General features: G+C 46.4%; 1 protein-coding gene across 2 annotated transcripts; it reads left to right on the top strand.

Moving 5' to 3' along the window:
• Positions 1 to 316: 316 nt before the first annotated feature.
• LOC140272394 (ankyrin repeat and SAM domain-containing protein 1A-like) lies at positions 317 to 20,029 on the top strand. Of its 2 annotated transcripts, XM_072367825.1 has the most exons (5): positions 317 to 925; positions 10,708 to 10,788; positions 10,962 to 11,118; positions 12,006 to 12,068; positions 19,854 to 20,029. In XM_072367825.1, the coding sequence occupies exons 1-5, from the start codon at positions 756 to 758 to the stop codon at positions 19,938 to 19,940; spliced, it is 558 nt and encodes a 185-aa protein (XP_072223926.1). In that variant the 5' UTR covers positions 317 to 755; the 3' UTR covers positions 19,941 to 20,029. The 2 variants fall into 2 exon arrangements, with proteins under 2 accessions (XP_072223926.1, XP_072223927.1); XM_072367826.1 differs by lacking the exon at positions 12,006 to 12,068.
• Positions 20,030 to 21,708: the final 1,679 nt, after the last annotated feature.

The following is a 21,708-nucleotide window of genomic DNA, read 5'->3' as shown; positions in this document are numbered from 1 at the left end:
ACAATTATTACGAACTGTTACTGAATGAGATGCTATGAAATGTTCCTGTTTACACCCGTGAATGTGACAAAAATTTCACGTTTACGTCTCCACGTATTATTTACACTTTCTGTCAGTTTAAAGCTGTTCAGCCTGGTGAGTGTGATCTTTTTTCTTTGACGAATGCGTTTCTAAGTAAATAAGTAATAAAACTTGTAGGAAATCATTAAATGGTCAGGTTTGGAAATTTGTTTTGAACACTTAAACAGACTTTCAAAGCTCTGGATGGGCATAACCCTGCCTTTCTCTCCACTTCTTATACGCAATCTACGTACGCGCCATCTTGCTTATGCCCATCCAGACTGTGTATGAAGCAGCGAAGGGTGGCGGTGATAGGAGTTGTATTTGTGCGTGTCTGAAGGGTTTCGGATTGGAGATGCAGAAAGAAAGGGCAGTTTCAAGGAAGTGACGGGCGACGCTCGGAGGACTGGTCAGAGGAAGTTTGCTCGATAGTGGTGCCGTGCTCCTGAACGAAACTTTTCCCCCTGAGCACCAGCAGCACCGTGGATCGGGACGGACGGATCCAGCGGTGGAGGGAGCTTTTGTTTCCCCGCCACATTAGCAGCTCTGAGGAATAACTTGAGATTGGGAGAACGAGAGAGTCGCAGAGGAAATTTAATTCCCACAACCACTCCCCCCTCCTCTCTTCCCCCTTTCCCTCTCTTCCCCGCACCTCCTCCGTTTTTTTTTTCGTGTTTTTTTTTCTGGGATCCGCGATGGGGAAAGAGCAGGAGCTTCTTGATGCGGCGCGCACGGGAAACCTGGCCGCTGTGGAGAAGCTTTTATCCGGGAAGCGACAATCCGCTGGCGGATCGTCCGGGACTGGTGGAAGCTTCAACAGCGGCGGCCACGGCGCCTCCTCTCATCCCCTCTCCAGTCTGCTCAGGTAGGGTCTGGGAATGCTAAAAGGAGCGGACAAACTAAATGGGACTCAGCCGGCGGCATTGTGTCTGTCAAACATGGTCTAATCTCCTACTGCTCGGGCTTGAAATATGCATGCTTAGTTGAACACGGTTGTTGTTTTTGTCTTGGCAAACAAACCCAACGTAAGGCAGTGCAGCGCAGGGGCAGTGGCATGCTTCTTTGTTAGCTCACAGCTCTTGTGTTTCCAGCCAGTTGTAGTGTAATACAATAATTCCTTCTTTTTTGTGCATTTTCTACTGTTAAACCTGAGAAATCTGCAACAGACCACAGTCACTTGGGGAAACTGGCACAGATGTATTAATGATTACAACCAGCTTTTGGTGAGAGTGGAGAATTAAAAGCAGTAGTCAGAATTAGGTTTTCCCTTTTTTTTTTTTTTGGAAAACTCCCTTTTAAAATGTGGAAATCTTTTATGGAGCCCCCTGGTTTCTGTCCTCATGTGTGTAGGTGTTGGCTTTTCATCTTTGACTGTGGTCACAGTGGGAACTCTTCACTGATCTACACTCACTTGATGTGGTTTTTTCCCCACATCATAAAGGATATGGAGGGTTTTGTCGATCTTTTGAGGCTTTTACCTGCCACCAGCGTCTTCTCCTCTGCCCACTACCTCGTAAATAGTTCAGAGTTTTAAAAGCAAGCGAGATAAAGCGAAACACAGGTACTTTGGTGTGTCCTCTGTGTCTGTGCGCACTCTGCAGTGTGTCTGGGATTTGAACAGCTGATCGACCCAGCAGGGATCATTTCTATGGCATGAAAGATGAGGTTGACATATCAGGAACAGGCATTTCTAACGTGTTGTCCCCGTGACTTTGTGCAGAAGATGGTGTTGTTAAAGAAGATGGTGAAACACAACAGATCCGATAAGTGCAGTTTCATTTCGTGCCACAGATGTTATCTGAATTTTAGGCTTTCCGCTACCTGGGCTGAAACCCTTTGTCCTGGAACCAGACATCCAGTCTCCTAAGGTTTCTCTTTGCAATATACAGTAGGACCTACCAAGAAATAAAAGAAATGGCCTGTTGGTGACCACTCGTGAGAGTTCTCCATGAATCTAGGTTGCAAAAAAAAAATAAAAGAGAATAGCTGCTGTACTTGTGCTACAGGTGAGCAATCTGCCCACTTGTTAGTGCACACAGGCGAAAGCCAGTCAATCAAAACCTCAAAATGCCCCTCGGTGCAAGCCCCCATCATCTAAGGGAGGAGTGTTAAGGCGAAACCAAAGGTGCTGCATCACTGTTTTACTTAGTGCAGACTGCACAATGTACTCAAGGTAATTACATTAAACCCGTCTAATCGGAAATCCAATTCGGAGATGTCATGCAGTCGAGGCTGACTCCGTCTTTCGCTCACAGATCTGAGGATGGATTGAATAGCCCATTGTGTCACCCGCTCTGTCTTGAGCAATCGATGTTTGGCAATGATGACTCTGGGAAATAATTGGCCGCACTGTGCAGGAAATGAGTGAACCTCTGCTGAAGGGCCTGTTGCTTTTGGACACCTGCGCTTACAGGACCGGCAGCTTGAATATAAAGAGTATTGACCTCAGGGAAGCTTGCGGGGTTGTTGCCGTCGTGTATGACATTCGGTTTAGTCTGCATAATGAAAATGTCGATACGTCTGTGGGCATTACAGTGAATTGCCACGGTGGTACAGGCTGTGGCTTTGTGTAGAATCTCTTTGTGACCTACTCATCATTTATTGTTACAAAGTGTTGCTCTGTCATCCTGTCGGAGGAGGTTTGATCTCCCTTTTTGTAAATCTCAACCCGTCTCGGCTGTAATGTGAGTGTGTAGAAAGGAGTGAGGGTTGGTTACATTCAGACTGCTGTATTTCAAGTTGTTTTGTGGTTTTGTGTCGTTTTCGAGACGAAGCTGCTACAGGTGAACGTTGGGCCTGGCGTGCAGGATGCAGTCAGCGGTAACGTCCCTGTTCGTTGCACAGGTCTATCTGCTGCAGGAGCCATTGGGCTCTTTGGAGGTGTGCTGTGTGTATTTCCAGTAGATTTCTGGCGTTCTATCCGTGGAATGGGGTGCGTGTTACGACTTGCAGTGTTTTTGTAACCAGCTCTGCTCTGCGGAATGTCTGCTTTCCCACGAGGCTGCATCCCAGCCGTTGCTATGGGATAGACGGTGACCCCGGCATGTTGACACCATCGCCGCCCCAAACATTTGTCTGGTGGTGCTTCATTAAACGAGCTGGACAGGGCCTCCTCAAGTTGTCAGGTCGAAGCGAAAGCTTTGATGGAGGAGCTCAGTCGATGCTGAAGTTAAGTTTGGGTGCACGCTCTTTCTGGGGTGTATGGATATGTATTCAAGGGCATAGCTTCTCTGCGTTTTTACCCTTCATATTGTGTTATTCTTTTTGCAAGGATCCCCGTGACCGCTGTTCAATCCCAGCGGTGAACAGGAAAAGTTTTTCACTTGCACTTCCTGGCCTAGATTGCTCAAATCCAGGCAGCTGCTGCAGTTTGACCGGAGGTAAGACAAAGTCCCTGGCAGCGAGAATGCTTGCCCACTGAGGGGAAATTAACAGTGGAATGCATGGAGTCCTGGGCAGACTCTCTGAGAGCTTATCCAGATGAGGGCTCGTCTCCCAGCTTCACAGCCATGTCTTTTGTCCCTCTGACAAAGCATAGAATGGTGCTTTTCATATTCATAGCGGGCCCAAAAGACCGTTCTGGGACTTTTCTATACTTTTTTTTTGGGCTTTGCAAAGAAAATTGAGCTGTCATGTGAGTAGAATTGGACCACCTATTAAGCAGAGTCTACCCTATTCTATCATTATTATTGTTATATCATCTCCGGAGCGTTTCAAAAACAAGTGGTGCTTTTTTTGAAGTGTTTGAAGATTAAATTCAGCTTCAGATACTTCCAAAAGTCCCTTTAACTGTAATCCCCCCCCACCTCTGTTTTCTAAATGCTCACGAGGAAAGCATTTTTTCTATCAGTTTGACGACTTGGGTAGCATCTTAAGAGGCTTGGGCACAACTCCAGATCATTCCATCCCGTTACATTCCCAGTTTGTCCCGTGCTGTCGGACTGCTGTCAGCTGATAGAATCTCTTTTAAAAACAACTTTGTTTTTGAAAATAACTTCCACTGTCTCCTTTCATTAGGCCCTTTATGCATGCGTGTGTGAAGGTGCACCGTAGGGATGATGCGTCTCCAAATGACAGGCTCACAGCAGGGTTCTGACAATCGACATCCTTGGCTGAGCTTCACAGAAGCTGGAGGTTCGTGCAAACTGTCCCACTGCAAGCAGTCTGTGCAGACAGGAGGCTTGTGCCACTTCTATCACTCACAACGTCCTTCGGATAAAGGGGTAAAACCTGGCAAGTCATCATTTGTTGACCTCTGAACTGAGAGAAACATTAGCTGGCCCAACCCAGGAGGGAGCTGTGTTAGCTGGGAAATCTAACACCACCGTGTTAGCATTCCAGCCGCGTCTGAGTTTGGGACGCTCCACTCCGCGCGTTATGTTTACAGCTCGTGTTTGTGTAGTCTGGGAAAGCTCACAGAGGAGCTCTCAGTAGTGATGAATTCCACATATGTGTGTGTGTGTGTGTGTGTGTGGGCAGGGAGCAGAGAAGGGACAGATGCAGCGTCCTGTCCCTGCAGTTTGCAGCCGTCTTTATGGTGGTTGGCTAAAAATAGATTTAAAAAACCCCCAAAAAAAAGAAAAAAAAGGGGGGTTTGGTGACTAGTTTGTGACGAGAGAATCTGCTGAAGTTGTATGAAATAGCAAATTTATCCTGAGAATATGCCGAGCAGTGCAGATGATTTTTGCAGATAGAAATGAAAATGAAAAAAAAAAGGCTGGTGTTAACAGTTTCCATCTTTCTATGCTTCCTGTTTTGTATACAAAATGAAAGCTGTCTCGAGAAATGTTGCAACACATGTCCAATAACTATATCAAACATGTTTCTCTCCTCTCACCAAGCCTCATAATAACAAAAACAAAGGTTACAGTTGCTGAGTTTGACGTGTCTCTGAATGGGGAAAAGGAACCGTAACAGCGTCTTTTTTCTTTTTTTCTTCTCCCTTTTCACCCATCTGGCCGTCCGGCAGGCGTCTTCATTTCTTTCCCTCTCTGCTTGCGTGTGACAGGGGTTTTATCCCACTCTGCCTCCCTCAGCAGTCTGCTTGGCCACCCGCTGGGCCCCACGCCAGCCTCTGCTCCACCTTCAGACCTAAATGCTGCACTTGGGAGTGATGGTTCTGTCCTCGATGTGTTGACACTGGAAACAATACAGCCTCGGTGTTTTTCTAGCATCCCGTTTTGCGTAGCTGCTGCTTTAAAACCATATAAATGAAACCTAACAACTCTGGAATGATTTAGCTGGATTATGACTAAGCAGTTAAGCAGCAACGTGACTGAAACACACCTACTTTCATATTTACGCGTACGTGGGATCGTTTTGGAGGGGAGGGGATGATAGGCTTTGATGGTCAGGAAAATGGCCTCTGAAACAGGTCAAAATGGGCTTTCTGTTGAATTTTCTGAGCAAACGAGGCTTTAACAACGCATACGAGATGACGCGGTTGCATTATTATTTATTTTTTTAAGTGAGTTGTCAGCATTACTGAAAATAACTGCTCATCTATCTCATGTTGCAAGAATTTTGCTGAAAGTGAAGGTTGCTCTTCCAGGTCAACTGTCTCGTTGTGTTTTTGCTGTGAAATCAGTGTGGGAAAATGTTGAAGGACAGGCTGCGTTTGAGTGTGCTTTCCTTGCATCTGATTCCTCACCGCTTTCCTCTTTCCTTCCGTGCTCGTCCCACATTTTCAGCCTGCAGTTTGTGCCCCCCCCCCCCTCTTTGTGATTCTGCCGGATTCCCCTTGGACGGCTCTGATCACTGGGCATATGCGGTTGGTTCACACCACCTGCTGTGACACAGTTGCACTGTGAAATGCACGCTGTGGCGATATGAGCCAGAGAGACTCAATCAGGCTTTGTTGAAGGTCTGCACTGGAGCCGGCAGATGAGCTGCTGGAACTCTTTCTTTATTTCAGTCCATTCTGATTTGTTTAACCGGCGTAGAAGCACTGAAAAAAAAAACAGGTTAACGTGGCCGTCGATTTGGTTTGTTCCAAAGTGGATTTAAAGGGTTTTTTTTTGGTCATGAACTTGTTAAATCTGTGCTATGGTTTTGTCATGCAGCACCTCTTTGTTTGCATGCTGACAGGAAATACAGCATCATGGCAAAAGCAGAGTTTTTACAAGCTTAAAAGCCAGTTGTTTGCTACAACAATCTTTATTTCTTAGACAAGCTTTCTTGTCATTTCTTTAAGCAGTCTTCTGGAACAGTTCTCCAGGCTTCTTGAAGGACATCCCAAAGCTCTTCTTTGGATGTCGGCTGCCTTTCGTTCCGTTCTGCTTCCATAATGTTGAGGTCCGGGAGCTCCAGGCACCTGTTGCCACTGATTTTCAGTCCAGTTTAGGTTTTTTCTCCCTGTTTCTCCTCCTTAAAGAATGGCTTCCACAGAGACCATTCCTGATGATGCTTCTGTGAACAGCAGACGGATCTCTCAGGTCCTGCGTCAGGTCTTTGCTGGACCCCACCTCCCTTTTTTTTCACTTTCAGACACTCTTCTGCCGCTGACAGCTACAGTTTGATCTGCTGTCGTTTTTTAGATCTGCGACTTCTTCTTTTATCTTCCACGTGTTAAGTTTCCTCAATTCTTTTCTAATTAAGGACAACATGCTGAGATAAGTTTTCAGCCAACAGGTCTTTGGGAATCATGTTGTTGGTCCAAAAATACTATGCTGCACTCTAACTGTGTTGTCTTTGGTGTAGTTTGTAGGTTTAACTCAAGAATTGGACAGAAATCTGTCTTTGCGACAAAGATACTATTTACAGGTGGTTCTTTGCTTAGTTGAGTCCTGTGTGAGGTACCGAGGTTTGTCCTTTAAGCTTGTTTGACCTTTTTATGCTTGAATGATTCTTAGGTCGTTTTCAAGCGACTTAACATCCGAAAAAAAAAAAAAAAAAAAGTACATTCCTCCGAAAATGTTTCCGGAGATTTATTTTTAGCAAAACCACTTCAAAAGGGTTAAGATTGGAAAGTCTGGCACCTTGAAAGCAAAATGTAAAGCAATTAGGAGACGATTAGGACTTTCAAACAGTAATTTAGAGTCTATCAATTCCCTGGCATGGTGTCTTTTTGGAGTGTTTTGCTCGTTTCGTGCAGAGCGTAGTCCTTCACAGCATTGGGAACTGCTGAGATGGAGATGCTCAGGTTGAGCATCCAGGCAGCAAGGCATCTGGTTTCAGCACCTGCCAGCAGCGTGCATAATTAAGCCCAATTTCCCCGACGGTGGCTGACACGAGCCGGTCACTGCTGGGCTCAGTGCCCTCGGCCAGACTAATCCCTGGCAGCTTGGTCGCACGGCTAATAGGCTGGAGGACAAATCTGTTTATTTGACATTAGGTTCACACTCGCCTAGGTTCCTATTTGCTTTAAGCCACTACTGAATTTTGCCCCAGGGCTTCATAGCCAAACATTTGGTCATATATTGGTCCCGTTGGGATGAGCGGATAATCTTTGCCTCAGGGTGAAACAGATTTCCTGTGCACTGTATATAACAGTTGCCTGTTTTTTTTTTTTCCGCTGACTTGAGCAGAATTCACAAAAATGTGTTGTATGTGCGTAAATGTCATTGAAGTTTATTCACTTGGTTTGAGTTCAAAAGCTTAACATCAGTAACTTCAGGATTAAAGTGTGAAAAAAGAAAGTCTGCTCGACTGATTTGTGCAAACGATACATAATAATTGGAACACGTTCTTGTAGTTTCTCTTCTTGTAGTGACCAGGCTTTATACAACGCAGAACCAGCAGCCCCCCCCCCTCCCCAGCTTCATCTCTGATATTCCCTCTGGCAAATGAAGGATTAGCTCGGCCTTTCAAACAGGAATTCCTCCACCAGTTCCCATGAATGTGCGAGAGACCCCCCCCCTCCTCCGCCTCCAAAACCAAATCAACTCTGTTTTCGCCCATTGCCCAGCTACGGGCCTAAGCCCCGTCCCTCGGTTAGGTCGGTTGTGAGCCGTAGTAAGAGGATGAAGTGGATTGTCGAGCACCGCTCTGACTCATGCCCTTGAGTGCCACGCTGCCAAAATGCTGGGAGGACGTAACACTTGTGCTGTGCTTAAAACTGCTCCTGGCAGCTCTCTTAATGGCAAACTGAAACACTTTTGACAGTGAAAAATGCAAAGAAACTGTAGGGAGCATAGATTTACATTAGCTCTGAGGGACGGTTGGTTTGGTTGGGGATAATAAATTGGAAACGGAACATTGTGCCAGCCGAACGTTGTGGCTTGTGATGCGGAATCCTGACTGCTGAGGATGACCAATCAGCAAATGCATCATCCGTTTGAGCTTTTGCTCTCGATTTTCTTTAAGGTTGTTGACTTGAGTGGGAAACCCTGCGCTTGTCTCATGATACATGTTTCGTATCTTGCACAATAGTAAAAGTACAGGGCAAAGGTCTCAGGCGGTGCAGTGAAATTAAGAAAAGAAAAGGAAAAAAAAAGGTCACGCAGATTTGGTGCGTGATCTTGCATCACTGCATTACTTTCTGCTGGAGTCTGCCACCGCAGTCACTGCTCTGTTCGTGTTATGTTAATTTGTGTATCGGATTTTCTTTTTTTCTTTTTGTTACATAACTCTTTTAATGTAGGACACCAACCAGAGGTCTGTTTCTGTCTCAGCTTTCTCTTTTCATGTGTGCAGCGGGCCACACACAAGGCAGCGCTGCTGAAGTCTTCGCTGCAAACATTTGCAACTGCAAATAGAGGAGAATTGTATGCCCCCCCCCCCAAACAGAAATGTATCAGTCCCCAGCATTTCCTCCCATCAAATCTTCCCCACTCGAGTGTTTCCTCTGAGCTCTGCGTTTGATGTCCCATGACTTTGTGGCTTTCTGACTCGTCTGATGAGACCCAGAAGGCCGGCTTCAAAAAATACAGAGCTTAGGTTGAGCAGCAGAGCGATGCATCCCTGTGTGCCTGTGCTCTGTCAGGCCCATTGTTCTGCAGGCTTCAGAGCCCTACAAGACACTTATTTAATGAGACGGCCCTGACTGTGTAATTGCAGGCTGCTCTGAGAGCTATTATGGGAGATGTATTTTAAGGGGGCAAAACAGCCATTACTGCGACAGAAACGAGGTGTGTGTGTGTGTGTGTGTGCGTGTGTGGCTCAAAGTCACTCGGTGGCAGTCACGCTGAGGTGGGTACACTAAGAAAAACTGTTGTCACACCCTCACAGTGATTATGTTAAGGATCAGTTCATAATTTGTCTGGGAATCTGATCAACCCCCGGAGCTTATTTCCTTCTTTTTTTTCTTTGGAGAATGGCTTGTGTTGTGTGTGTTTTCTCTCCAAAAGTTTCATTCATAAACTTGCCTTTTAGATGAAGGCAGTTTCAGACCGATAGAGCAGTATTTTGTATTTGCTCTCAGATCTTTTTTCTTTTTTTTCCATAATATATCAAAGTAAATGTTAAGAAAAGAGAAAAAATAAATAAATCCTCTTCATTTCTGATTGATTGTCTGCGAGGCCCAACTCGTTTGCTCCAATTCTCTTTCTGTATGGCGAATGGCTCCGGTCTCAGATATTTGGCTCACTCGTTCTGGGATTTCTGCGTCACATGATTTATTTAGGGTGTGTTAAAGTCTTTTAGAGAGCCTCACATCCCCCCCTGGCTCTCTGTCTCACCAGACATCCTTTAGCTTCCTAAATTAGCCTCTCCGTCCTTCCCAACCGCCCCCCTCTGTGGTCGGTCTCTGTCCTCCTCTTTGCATATTAAAAGGAACCAGTTTGAGCGGGCAGTTGAATTAAGCACAAATGTGAATGGAAGTGTTGGACTGATACTGGCCTACGTTGCACAGCGGCCTCACAGCAGTGTGTTCTGCTTCGGGGCATGACTTCGGTTAGCTTCCTGGTTCTCTGGTGCTGTCAGCCCAGTGCTTCTTCATTCCAGTTGTCTCAAGAGTGTGCCAGGAGGTTAATTCCCACCTGTGTGCAGGTGGGGTTGGGCTGTGTTGTAATCTTGTTGTTCTGTGCGATCGCTATCTGAGGGCCCCGGGTACGAGGTCACACCCACTGTTGGAGACACTGTTTGTTCGGTGCGTTTCTTGTGTAGACGCCAGAGGAAAACGCATTCCTTCAAGTCGAGGGTTGTATGCATTGTTGTTTTAAAATGAAGGAATCGCAGCATGATGTTGTGCCAATTTAATGTGAATATAATGAAAAAAGAGGCAAAATGCAGAAGTGTTGTGCCGACAACTGAGCACAGCCTACGATGCCCACCGCAGTCGCTCGTATGGCCACCTGTAGCAGCAGATAACTTGAGGCAGCCGTTCTCTGTGTGGCGTTATCAGTCACGCACATCATTGTGGAGGATTTGTGGCCCGCGCTGCGTTCTTCGCCGTGCTGTTTTAGTTCATTGAGGTTTGCATTTGATCGGTGGCACTTGGCTTCCTCTTACCCTCTTAAACCCTGTGAGGGCAGTAGGAGTGCAAACACACTGCTTCTGCATTTGAACTCAGTTTTGGTTAAATAAATAATGCCACAGTGAAACATGCCATGTGGTACAGTCCATCTGAGGCTGTTTCTATCTAATGTCTGGAAGGACCAGATGATTTTTTAAATTTATTTTTTCTAATGTTGGAACACAGAAAACTACTGTATGCGTTGGATTGTTTCATGTTATTCAAGCCTAACAATCCTTTTCTGTTCTGAACAGCATCTGGAGAGGCCCCAATGTGAATTGTGTGGACAGCACTGGATACACCCCTCTCCACCACGCCGCCCTGAACGGACACAGGTGAATCAGCCATAAATTACTTGGACGCGTGGAACAGCCTGCTTTATGAGGTCGGCCCTCGCAGACTGCCATCCCACCGGGAAGATAAAGCCATCGACTGACCGTGTGTATTGATTAGTGTGGGGTTTTTTTATAGCCCCTCTCACCAGCTCTGTCTCCTCATTCATCCGCAGCGACGTGGTGGAGGTGCTGCTACGGAACGAGGCCTTGACCAACATTGCAGACAACAAGGGCTGCTACCCTCTCCACCTGGCTGCATGGAAGGGAGATGAGCATATCGTAAAACTTCTCATTCACCAAGGACCTTCACACCCCAAACTCAACGAGCAGGTCTGCCACCGCATTCACGCCTCTGTGCTGGTGTGCGTGTGTTTATTTTGGTCACTTTTGCAGTGTTTTGTTTTTTTTTAACCTTTGTCGAACATGTTTAACGCCCCGGCGCGATCTTTACTGAAAGCAGTAGTGACACGACGTCAGAAGTCAATTGACTTGTTAAGTTTAGTTCGGTTTTTCTGTCATGTGCAAAAGACACTTTGTTGCAGCACCTCTGCAGTCATTGGAACAAAATTGCACTTTGCTTTTCAGCACATTTGTTAAACTCCAGTAGTCCGCTGAGCGACCGTAGGAAGCTGAGCAAAATGCCACATTCAGATCCTCTGACTGCAAACCCGAGTCGAGCATGGCATGTTCTGCATTTGAACCAAATAAACGTAAAAGAAAAAGAAAAAGAATGTGCTCCCAGTGCATTAACCTCAGCGCATCGTGAGGCTGACTTCCCACTGGAAGGTGTGACACTTGAAGTGCTTTGGTGCTGTGCTAGTGTGAGAAGTGCTCTTTTCCTCTAACCATTTTAACTGCTTTAACTCTCGTTTTTGATATTTTGTTTGGTTGCTTATTGCACAGACAGCCTCCAGACTGAAACCATCTCTGACCTGTCCTGTTTGGAATGAGGAGAAATGGCACATTCTGAGTCCTAAATTTAGCCCAAACCTCCCATTTTGTAATGAAACACCCACGTCCGGCTGTATCGTAACTAAGACCTTCTCGTTTTGTGTCATTTCTCCCTTCCTGTTCATGCCATCTGATTGTCCATTAACTCAACTCTGATTGAATTTTTTCTCCTTTTTATTTAGTTTGACTCATTTGTGATCATCACTCGTGCATTCATTGCTTGTCTGAACCAAAACCATCGACTATCTTCTCTTCCTCCCTCCCAGAGCTCTGTAGACCATAAAGAGTTCAAACGCTGTGGGCCCTTTGACCCCTATATTAATGCCAAGGTGTGTACACAGTGCTGCCGAGACCAACATTTCCTTTTGAACTGCTCCTGTGCTTTGTTGCTGTGCCTGGGTTTGTTTTGCTGCTGCTGCTTTGGGGTGGGCGGGATACTCTGCCGGAGATATGGGGAGGCTTTTAATTTTCGCATCGCTGTCTGCTGATCTCTACTGTCTTGGCTTTCTGTACATGTTCAACTGTGAGCTCCTCTTTTATTGCAATGTTCTGTTGGAAACAGGTAAAACCGCTTTGCGAAATCTCTTTGCTCAATGTTTCGGTATCGCCGCTCCAGCCTTTGGATCAGGATCAGGCCTGAAAGTTGTATAAGAGCTCAAGTGAGAAGCATGAAGCGTTTGTGATGTCCGTCGTCTTACAGCTCGAGGAAAGAAACTGCTCCTGAGTCAGCTGATGTGGCAGCAGAAGCTTCTGTGTCGCGTGCCAGACGGCAGCTGGGGAAACGGGTTGTGGCTGGGGTTGTTGTTGGTTTTGTTTTATTTCTCTCTGATGTCGGTTAGATTGGTCACAATGATGTCCTTCGCAGTTTCAGTGGCAGGCTGCAGAACCCTCCTCAGCTGGGTCGAGCTCAGCCGTTCCCAGCCCGTGACGTTTACAGTTTGCGTGAACTCTAAAGCTCCCCTCTTTGTTTGTGAGGTTGCGTGACATGTTGCAATAATCCAAAGGGGGGGGGGTTTGTCCCTGCCAAAGTTCAACCAAATTCTGCTCAGTTTGCTGAGTCCAAGTAGTGCAGACTTTCTTCGATATGCGCTCCATCATGCTTGTTTTGTACATTTGTTTGTTCTATTCCTCTCCTGGATTTCCCCCCCCTCGTGTCCCCACACCCCATCACCTGTGCTGCCATTGGCTGTACCCCCTGCTGATGCCTCAAACTCAGAACAAAACATTTGGTGCTAATCGGCAAACGTTAGCATGTAAAACTAAGGTGCCACACATGGTAAACGCCACAGCCTTTTTGAGCGCTTTAGCTTGTTTAGGTTTAGCAGTGAGCTGAAAGCGGCACGATACCTCACAGGTTTGTCCTCACAGGGCGGCTGCCATGACTCCGCTCTCGTTACGTTCCACTGCCCAGTCACATCCTTTCTCTGTGAGGAGGATGGCTGAGGCGGCGGTGTCGCTGACAGCCTCACCTTCACGGTGAGTGCAGTGAACACGCAGGCTGCTCCGTGATCTGATTCTTTTTTTTCTGCAGGTGGACTTGGAAACCCACCCAGGCCTGGATGGCTATTTTGGTACGTTGTCACATTTCCCCTCCACTAATCTTCTTAGCGTTTGGTGGGAAGGCTGGCTGTCTTTGATGCTGCTACTCTGTATATCAGAGTGGGAATTCTCCCACTGCGGTAGCTTCTGTTTCCGTCTAGTCTTGCCTGTAGATTTAACAGTGACCGAGATTCTGAAGGATGTCTTTCTGTTCACACAGTTGAGATAGTTTGGGGCGTCTCTACCTGGTCATGAACCTGAATAATTGATGCCTTGTTATGAATTAATCAGAATGGAGGATGTGTTGTGTTTGCTCTGGCTGGTTGGAGTTGATGGCATCATGTGATTGGGTGGGCGGGGCGCATCCTGATCCTGAGCATCAGAGTGCCATCTCATGAGAAGGAGGAGGAGGGTGGGAGGTGTTCAGTGTACCAGTCTCCTTGCATCAGCATCAAAGAGAGGTTGCCATGCTGTGCCTGTCTGTGTGAGTGCCTCAGTTGGTGTACGTCTCCCTCCTCCTCCCACCTCCCGGTTTGTGAGCTCGCTCTGCTGAAGAGAGGAGTTGGTAGGACGTTGTCATAGTAACAGTGTCACGGTTTATTGGTCCTATAGCCTTGGTGTGTGTGTGTGTGCATACTTACAGTAGTGAGAAGGTGTGCGATGAGGCTTTTCAGTGCTCATGGCGGAGAGTGTTCATCAGTCCCCTTCTGGGCCACTCAAGAAATCAGCCTGGACTGGGGCCAGTTCTCTGTAATACTGGTCCAGGAGGCCAGCTCCACGAATGTTTATTCATTACGCCTCTGTGCTCACTGCTACTGATGGTGTCCTCTGTGGGACGACCGCTTTGATGATGTTTCGAATGCCTCAGCGGGGGAGCGCTAACCATATGATCTGACCTGGGCAGACCTTCTGCCTGAGCACTGCCGGCACACGCTGATCCAGAACTTTGTCATTTACAAAAAGTTTAGACTCTGGAGCCCAAACTGACGAGTGTTTTAAAAGGAAATGAAATCATTTGAGGCTGCGGCCGTGGGCTGTTTTTCAGTTTCTATAATTCTGATCATTATTTTGTTGCATAATCCCTCTCTTGGTTTGATTTTCAGCATTGAGCAACAAAAATATCATTTTAATGAATAATTTCTGATAAATAATAAATAATTTTTTTTAATTATTTCTTTTTATTAATGAACAGTGAAAGAATCGTTCCTGGCTTGGCTTATTTGTCCCTCCCTATTTTTCTGTGACGAACCATTTGTTTATTGATTTAAGTTCTAGTTAATCACAATGATCCGATTATCTTCTCCCACTTCAGCTGCGCTTCAACATAAAACGACTGTTCCAAACATGTTGGAAATTTGATATAAGACGGCTGATTTATTTATTTATTTTTAAATAACACTGTTGTTATTGTGGAAGCCCAAGTTCCAGGAGATCTGCACGCGGTCTCCATTAAATGATCTTTTATCGCCGACCTCCTTTTTGTTAATTACCTCCCTCTCTGTGTGTCATACTGTGATAGAATGTTGCCTTTCGCCTGCCTGAACTCGCATCACGCTGCCTCTCACCCAGACCTCATCTTCTTATATAGGTCATGCGTCTAATACAATATATGTTGGTGATTTCCAACCCAGTTGTGCTGCACGTGTCCCGGCTCACATTCGCATACAAAGAAAGCACTGCCTAAAGATTTGGAGCGAAGGCAGGGGTGAAATGTTTTGTTTTTTTCGTTTGAGCAAATCTCAGGACAGAAGCAGAAATGGTCTTTCAGGCTCGGTGTGCAGCGTCAACAGCGTGGATGACTCGGGGAAATATTGAGTTCTGGCAGCAGGACTCTTTCATACCTGGTCACCTCATTATCAAGTAGAGCAGTTTCCGGTGCGCTCCCCAGGGGCATTGTTTGCAGTCTGACTGCACATTCATTTATCTTTACTGTCTGTCTCTTCGGCGTCCAGCTCTTGCCTCGTCAACTCATCGCGCTCCTTCCCTGGCTTCTGCTTTTCTGCTCGCCCTCCGGGGCTCGCTCTCGTCTTTGTCGTGCCAAAAAGCGGTTGGAGCGTGCTTGAAGAGCCCCAGGAGGGGGAATATGTTGTCATTTGACTTAAGAATCAGCATATCCCTATTTTCACAATTTTACATTTGCAAATTTTTTCATTGGACTTGTTTTGTCCCCAGAAGATGAGTCAGAGCACAGCTAGAATGAGATGCAACGTCTTAGAAGATTTAAGGGAAATGGTTTGGAAGGTGGGCTCCCTTTTAATGAAATGAAGTGAAAATGATGGTTAAAAGAGGGAGGGGGGGACACTAATCTGCCCTGTAAAAGGGAGGAAAAAGTTCCCTGCTCAGAGAATCACAATCTGTGGCAGGAAGCCAGTTAGACAGCCATCTCATTACAGGACTGCAAGGCCTGTTTACTCTGGAATGCGTGGCAGTGTTCAAATAAAGATCCGCTAGAGGAGTCCAAAAAATCCCCAATGCAATTACCCAGATATTTTATTTAGTGCTTACAAATGCTGAGGTTGAGCGGACACGGGGAGGCTGGCATACGATTTTCAAGAGCCGAGACTTGAAAAGGAATAGCTGCAAAGTAAGAAAGTGGTGAGGAAAACCCCTCTTGTGTGAGATCTGTGGAAACGAGGAGAAGCCAGCAGGGTTTCACATAGTGACAATGGACACTGGCATGCCTCGAGCACAGGGCGGCCCTTTGGCATACTAGCTGCAACAGCTGCTCGGCCCAACCCCGCCCTCCTCCTCCTCCTCCTCCTCCTCCTCCTCTACTACTACCACCACCACCGGGGGCCAGGCTGACGTAACCGCTGCCTCGCTCTGTTGCCAGCCATCACGTCACGTGATCGTGGTCGCCAGTCGAACCGTGTTACCATCTTCAGGTTGTGAAAATCATAACCTCCCCCCCCGATTCTGAACCCTTCCCTCCTGAGAATATCATGCAGCACAGTGACACAGCGGAGTGGAATCTCCAGATGCTCGAAGTCACGGTTCGCTTTTTATCAACCAGCGCTAATCTTCGCCAGGATGAGGTTTTCTGTTTCCTGCTGCCTTCCAGTAAACACAGGCTTTTCATAAGGGACTTGAACTGTCCAGGAAGTCTTAGCAGTGCCATATGAATTCTAATCTCTTTCCCAGCGAGGCTGCCAGTCATTGGTGCCATTTTGCGTAATAGCCTTCAGAGCTCGGTCTTGTTCCAACATGATTATTTGACTGCTCACGTGGCCTCTGGTCGTATAGAGGAGATAAGCCTGATCCTGCTCTTATAGAGCAGTCATGGTCTGAGGTATTATGCTGAAGAGTCCACTGAGTCCTTGTTATGTAAAGATATATCCGTTTCACCAAAAACTGCAAATGAATTCATCACAGCCATGTTTGGGGTCGCTGCACCGCAGATCATCGTTCTAAAATGAGTTTCAAACGAGCCGACTCCTCTGTACTTCCTCTCATTCTGTTTTTCCTCACTTTCCACCGCTTCAAAGCCTGAGTGGGTTTTTTTTGTTGTTGTTGTTTGTTTGTTTTTAATCTTGCTCGCTAATTTCAATGCGGTTTAGCTCGAAATAGTTGTTTTTCTCGTTATTCACAAGCAGCAGCTTTCTTTGGTTCATGAATAATGAATCTGTCTAAAAGATCTGTAAGAACTACATATGAGAGCATTCATGCTTTAAAAAAAAAATTTTTCACAAGAGAAAAGGCAGTTTGAAATGGTCTCCTGGATCAACACCTTCGTTTTCGACCTGAACCCTGCCATGGGAAGGCCTCTTTCTGCAAAACGTGTTCAGCAGGCTTCATGATCAAAGGCAGCCTCTCGTTTCCCATCGTTGAGTCAAAGGCCTGTTCAGCCGTCTTTAAATGCAATCAGCTGCTGGCTGACACATCGCTGCAGAGCCCTGACTGTCACGTTGACAGTGGAGGCACTCGGTGTTGACACATTCCAAAACACTGAGGTCGTGGTATGTGAGCACTTGGGCAAAGTATCGTTTAGTAATAAATTGTAGCTCACGTTGCATTCAGTTCGGGGATGTTTAGCTGATTCAAAGGGTGCCTTTGTCGAATGTCTTTATCTGTCAGCATTTACTTCCTTTTTCATCGCTGCAGCCATCGAATAAAGGTGAGATTGACAAAAAAAAAAAACTTGGATTCATCAGGATAACTACTGAGGCAGAAGACCTGCACGTTTGAAGAGGTGAATCATGCTGATGTTTGCCTGCTGCAGTCCTCTCAAATCTCAGTGAATCTCTGTGACTCAGTGCTCGGCGGTGAGTCACAGAGGAAGAAAGTGTGCGGTCCAACTGTTTCTGGATTTTGTTTGCCTCAAAACAAACGCAAAAAACATACACATTACAAATCCATCCGATGGAACGACCCAGGCAGTGAAAACTGACGTCTTATTTCTTTTTTTTTTCACTTTAGTTCATCCCTGAAAAAGTCTTTCTCCCCGCCTGCCCTCCTCCTTTGATAAGCAGCTGTTGTTTTGTTTTCCCAAGTCTCCTTTCTCTCTGCTTAAGGTGTGACCTGCTCTGCCAGCAGACTATTATACTTCCTGTTTCTCTCCAACAATAAATAGGGGAGATACCTGCTGATCCCATCTGGTGCCAGGTCTTTGTGAAAGTATCAGTGAAGGGGTTAAAGAGACCTGTCTAAACCCGCCCTGTTAGTCCCCCTCCCACACACACACACACACACACACACACACACACCGTGTCCTGTTTTGAGTGGCACAGCTGGCCTGCTCTTCTGGGAGTCACCCAAGCTGGCATCATGCTTATCCATGTGGGGGCTTCTCACGGCAGCTGTCAGCCCTTTGTAGGTGGCAGTGTGTGTGTCTGGAATGATTGACTCTCTCAGAGCATGTGGCTCCACAATAGCAGGCATTTTCTGCCACGCCCATCTGCGTACGATAATCAGGAATTGAAGAACTTTTGGTGGTGCACAGGTCTTCTTTTTAGATGGCCATGAATGACAAATTTGCCATTTTTTTCCCCCACATCAAGTGAGATTGAGAGCTATGGTTGTGGCCATGTATTCTCCATTTACTACTGTTTCTACATATGAAGGCAAAAAAAATTCCATCTTCTGAAGTGGCATGTTGTTGACACTGTGTGTTCCTTGCTTTGAGTTGGGCTTGCCCCCTGCTGGCTGCTCGTGGTAGCGATCATCAACAGTGCCGGAGGTTCCCTTGTCTAATGGGCATTGATCTTGTTGCTGCAGAGTCTTTAGGCCCAATAAACACCACTTAGTGACTTTATGTTGTAATTACTGCTTTTAATTTCTGTTTGATCTGCCCGCCCGCTGCCAGTCCCTCTGCCCTGCAGATGTTTGAAAACGTTTAAGATTGCTAAGATTATTTCAAATCAGAAGTTAATTCTTGTTTTGGATGGAAACTGGATTACTGTTGTTTTCATGCGGGGCACTAATCCCTCGTTGGATCGTCCAGATCAGTCAGAGTAGTCCTCTCCTCGCTATTTTCTCTCAGGTTCCAGCAAAGCAGCGGCATTACGTAACGTGCAGAGTTATTACTTTTGTGTCGGGGCAGTGGTGCCCCCTTTTCAGAATGAGATTCATCTAAACGTCATTAATCCACGAGGGGAAATGGCTTTGTTACGGAGCTTTATTAGTGATGCAAAAGTGATGATAGTCGTATTAATGATAAAAGCACAAACAAGAAAAATGTAGAAAAGGAAATGGAAAACTAGTTTATATACATTAACATAGCATCCATACAAACAAATGTTTGCTATACAAATGTTAAATGAACCGCCTGTTCTATTCTCTGATGCTTTTTCATGTTTGGAGATGAATTAAAAAAAGAGGGGGGGGGGTGTTAGACCTTATAATCTCGTGCATAAAAGGGGCATGAACTGTATCTCAACTAATTTTGAATGCTTCATTGTTTTTTTTAGATTTCCAGGGATGTAGCCAGCTGCAGTCTTGTAGAACATGTTGTTTATTGGTTAGGGTATTTTGCAGTTGAACGTACCATTGAAATGAAATGATTTTGTATGTAGTTGGTTATATTTATCGAGGAGAAAAATCAGAATTGGCCAAATTAGGAATCAGGCCAATGAAACTGCAATCAGTACATCTGTAGTAGCAGAAACACACGTGCCTCTGCATCCTTGTCTTTAGTTAAAGTGACTCATGTCTCTGTCGACTCCCACCTGCCTCTGTATCTCTGCCCATCTTGGAGCGCCCCGTCGCCTCTGGCGCTCACCCTCAGCACCTGTCCTTATTAGTGCATGTACGTCAGCCAGTCATCCGCCCGGGCCAAGCCCCCCTCTGCCAGACACCCCCCCCAGCCCACCCCTCCAGTCCTTTCTGTGTGCTTCATTATTGTGCTTTTTCGTAACACTTTTATAATCTGCTAAAGTGGTCTTTATGGGCTTTATTGTTGGTTTCATCTAACAATGCTGAGTCACTTTTTCTCACTCCTTACAGGACACGATTCAACCGTCTCCGCTCTGTTCTGGTGTCACCTATTACATCCACTTTACTTCCAGTGTGTGTATATGTGTGTGTGTGTGTTGCCTTTTTCCCAAGCTGCTTCTCACTCAGTTATTGGCCTCCAACAGAACAACGATAACGAGACGCCGCTGCACTGTGCTGCCCAGTACGGCCACACTCAAGTGGTGCGGGCTTCTGTTGGAGGAACTCACTGATCCCACCATGAGGAACAACAAGTTTGAGACTCCGCTGGACCTGGCTGCGCTCTACGGCCGCCTGGAGGTCGTGAAGCTGCTGCTCACCGCCCACCCCAACCTGCTCAGCTGTAACACCAAGAAACACACACCGCTGCACCTGGCCTCCCGGAACGGACACCTGTCTGTGGTGGAGGTGCTGCTGGACGCTGGCATGGACATCAACTACGAGGTGTGTGTTTTTTTGGAAACGACTGTTTACTTCCCATGTCTGTGTTAACCTTGAAGCTTCTGTTTTCATGCGTTTCTTAATATGCGGTTATGGCTCAAATCGCGTTGGGTTCCTTAATCTGTACTTGCAGCACTTCCTCCTGCTACTTCCTACTGACACTATGAGATTAAATGTAAAACTCTTAAGCTCTCGTTTTGCATAGGAACTGCCGTGGTATCAAAGCAGAGCTGGCCTTGCTCCCCCTGGTGGGCCCTCAGGCCCGGTCTCCAAATCTAACTGTGGCTCCCATCTGTCTGGAAACACTCTCCCCTCGCTCTGTCCTCTTTTCCTCTAAATCAAGGATGTGGAATCTATGCAGCATCCTCCAGGCCTCGCATCCTGCAGGTTTCAATTAGCATGGCCCTGTGAGCTGGAACATGATCTGCTTTGATTCCCCCAGCCGCATAACTGTAACTGTCAGGAAAGATGCAGACCAGGTGGTGGGCATGGAATCTAGTTGTTGCCAAACGCTGATTATCTTCCTCAAATGTTGGTGCTGTTGATGGTCCGATTCATCTGGCATCTGTAGAAGGAAGCAAACATGAATGTTCATGACACGCTTGTGCTGTACGGTGCGATCTGTTTAATCTCTGGCCCTTGTGCTTGTGGTTTTCTTTTTGTGTGCTCAGACAGAGAAAGGCAGCGCCCTCCACGAAGCTGCCCTGTTTGGGAAGACGGATGTGGTACAGAAGCTTCTCAGTGCAGGTCACTTGCTGCCCCTCATCAACACCAACACGAATTACGAAGATAATTAGGTGTCCTCTTTTTTTGACCGCTGCCTGTACACTTTTCCTGTTTTGATTTCCAGGTATCGGTGTGAACATCGTCAACCAGAGGGGCCTGACCGCGCTGGACACTGTCAAAGACATGCCCTCCCAGAAAAGTCGAGAGATAGCTGCTCTCATTCTGGGTAAAGACCAAATATGCGAACAGAAAGCTGCTGTGGAAAGTACCTATTTTAAACTTGGTATTTAACAGCTGTAATAAAATCTCTTGTTTGTTGCAGGTCACATGACTGGAAAACCCCCTGACATTGACCTTCCCCCTCCACCGATCCCTCCACCTCTGAGTCCCAGTCCAAGGAAGAAGGGTAAGACTCGATGTCTACAGGTGGACATGTGGTAGCAGCTCAGCCAGCGAGACAAACAACGTTTTTTAAATGATTTTTTTCTTTTTTCTTTGCTTGTATTATATTGTATTGAACCTTTTGGTCTATAGGTGACCTGGAGAAGGTGAACGAGCTTATCTCCGGTCTGGCTCCAGGCCCTGAGGAGGAAAGCCCCTACGAAGCTCTGTGTGAAGCCATTTCTTGCCACTCTTTGGACAGCGTCACCAGTGGCAAGTCCTCTGACCGGGACTCGGGACGCCCCGACAGTGAAGTTAGCAAGGTTGGCAGACGTTTAACTGAAGCCCACCCACACACATACTCAAGACAGAGAGCCAGGCACTTGTTCTAGCTGCAAGTGAAAAGCAAAACCCCCACTAGAGGGAGTTAGCTGTCTACTCAGCATATGACTT

Source organism: Leuresthes tenuis, unplaced genomic scaffold (genome assembly GCF_036924035.1).
Source record: "Leuresthes tenuis unplaced genomic scaffold, fLeuTen1.0.hap1 SCAF_16, whole genome shotgun sequence".
Lineage (NCBI taxonomy): Eukaryota > Metazoa > Chordata > Actinopteri > Atheriniformes > Atherinopsidae > Leuresthes > Leuresthes tenuis.
The sequence above is the reverse complement of the archived record's forward strand: the minus strand, read 5'-3'. Positions and strand labels throughout refer to the sequence as shown.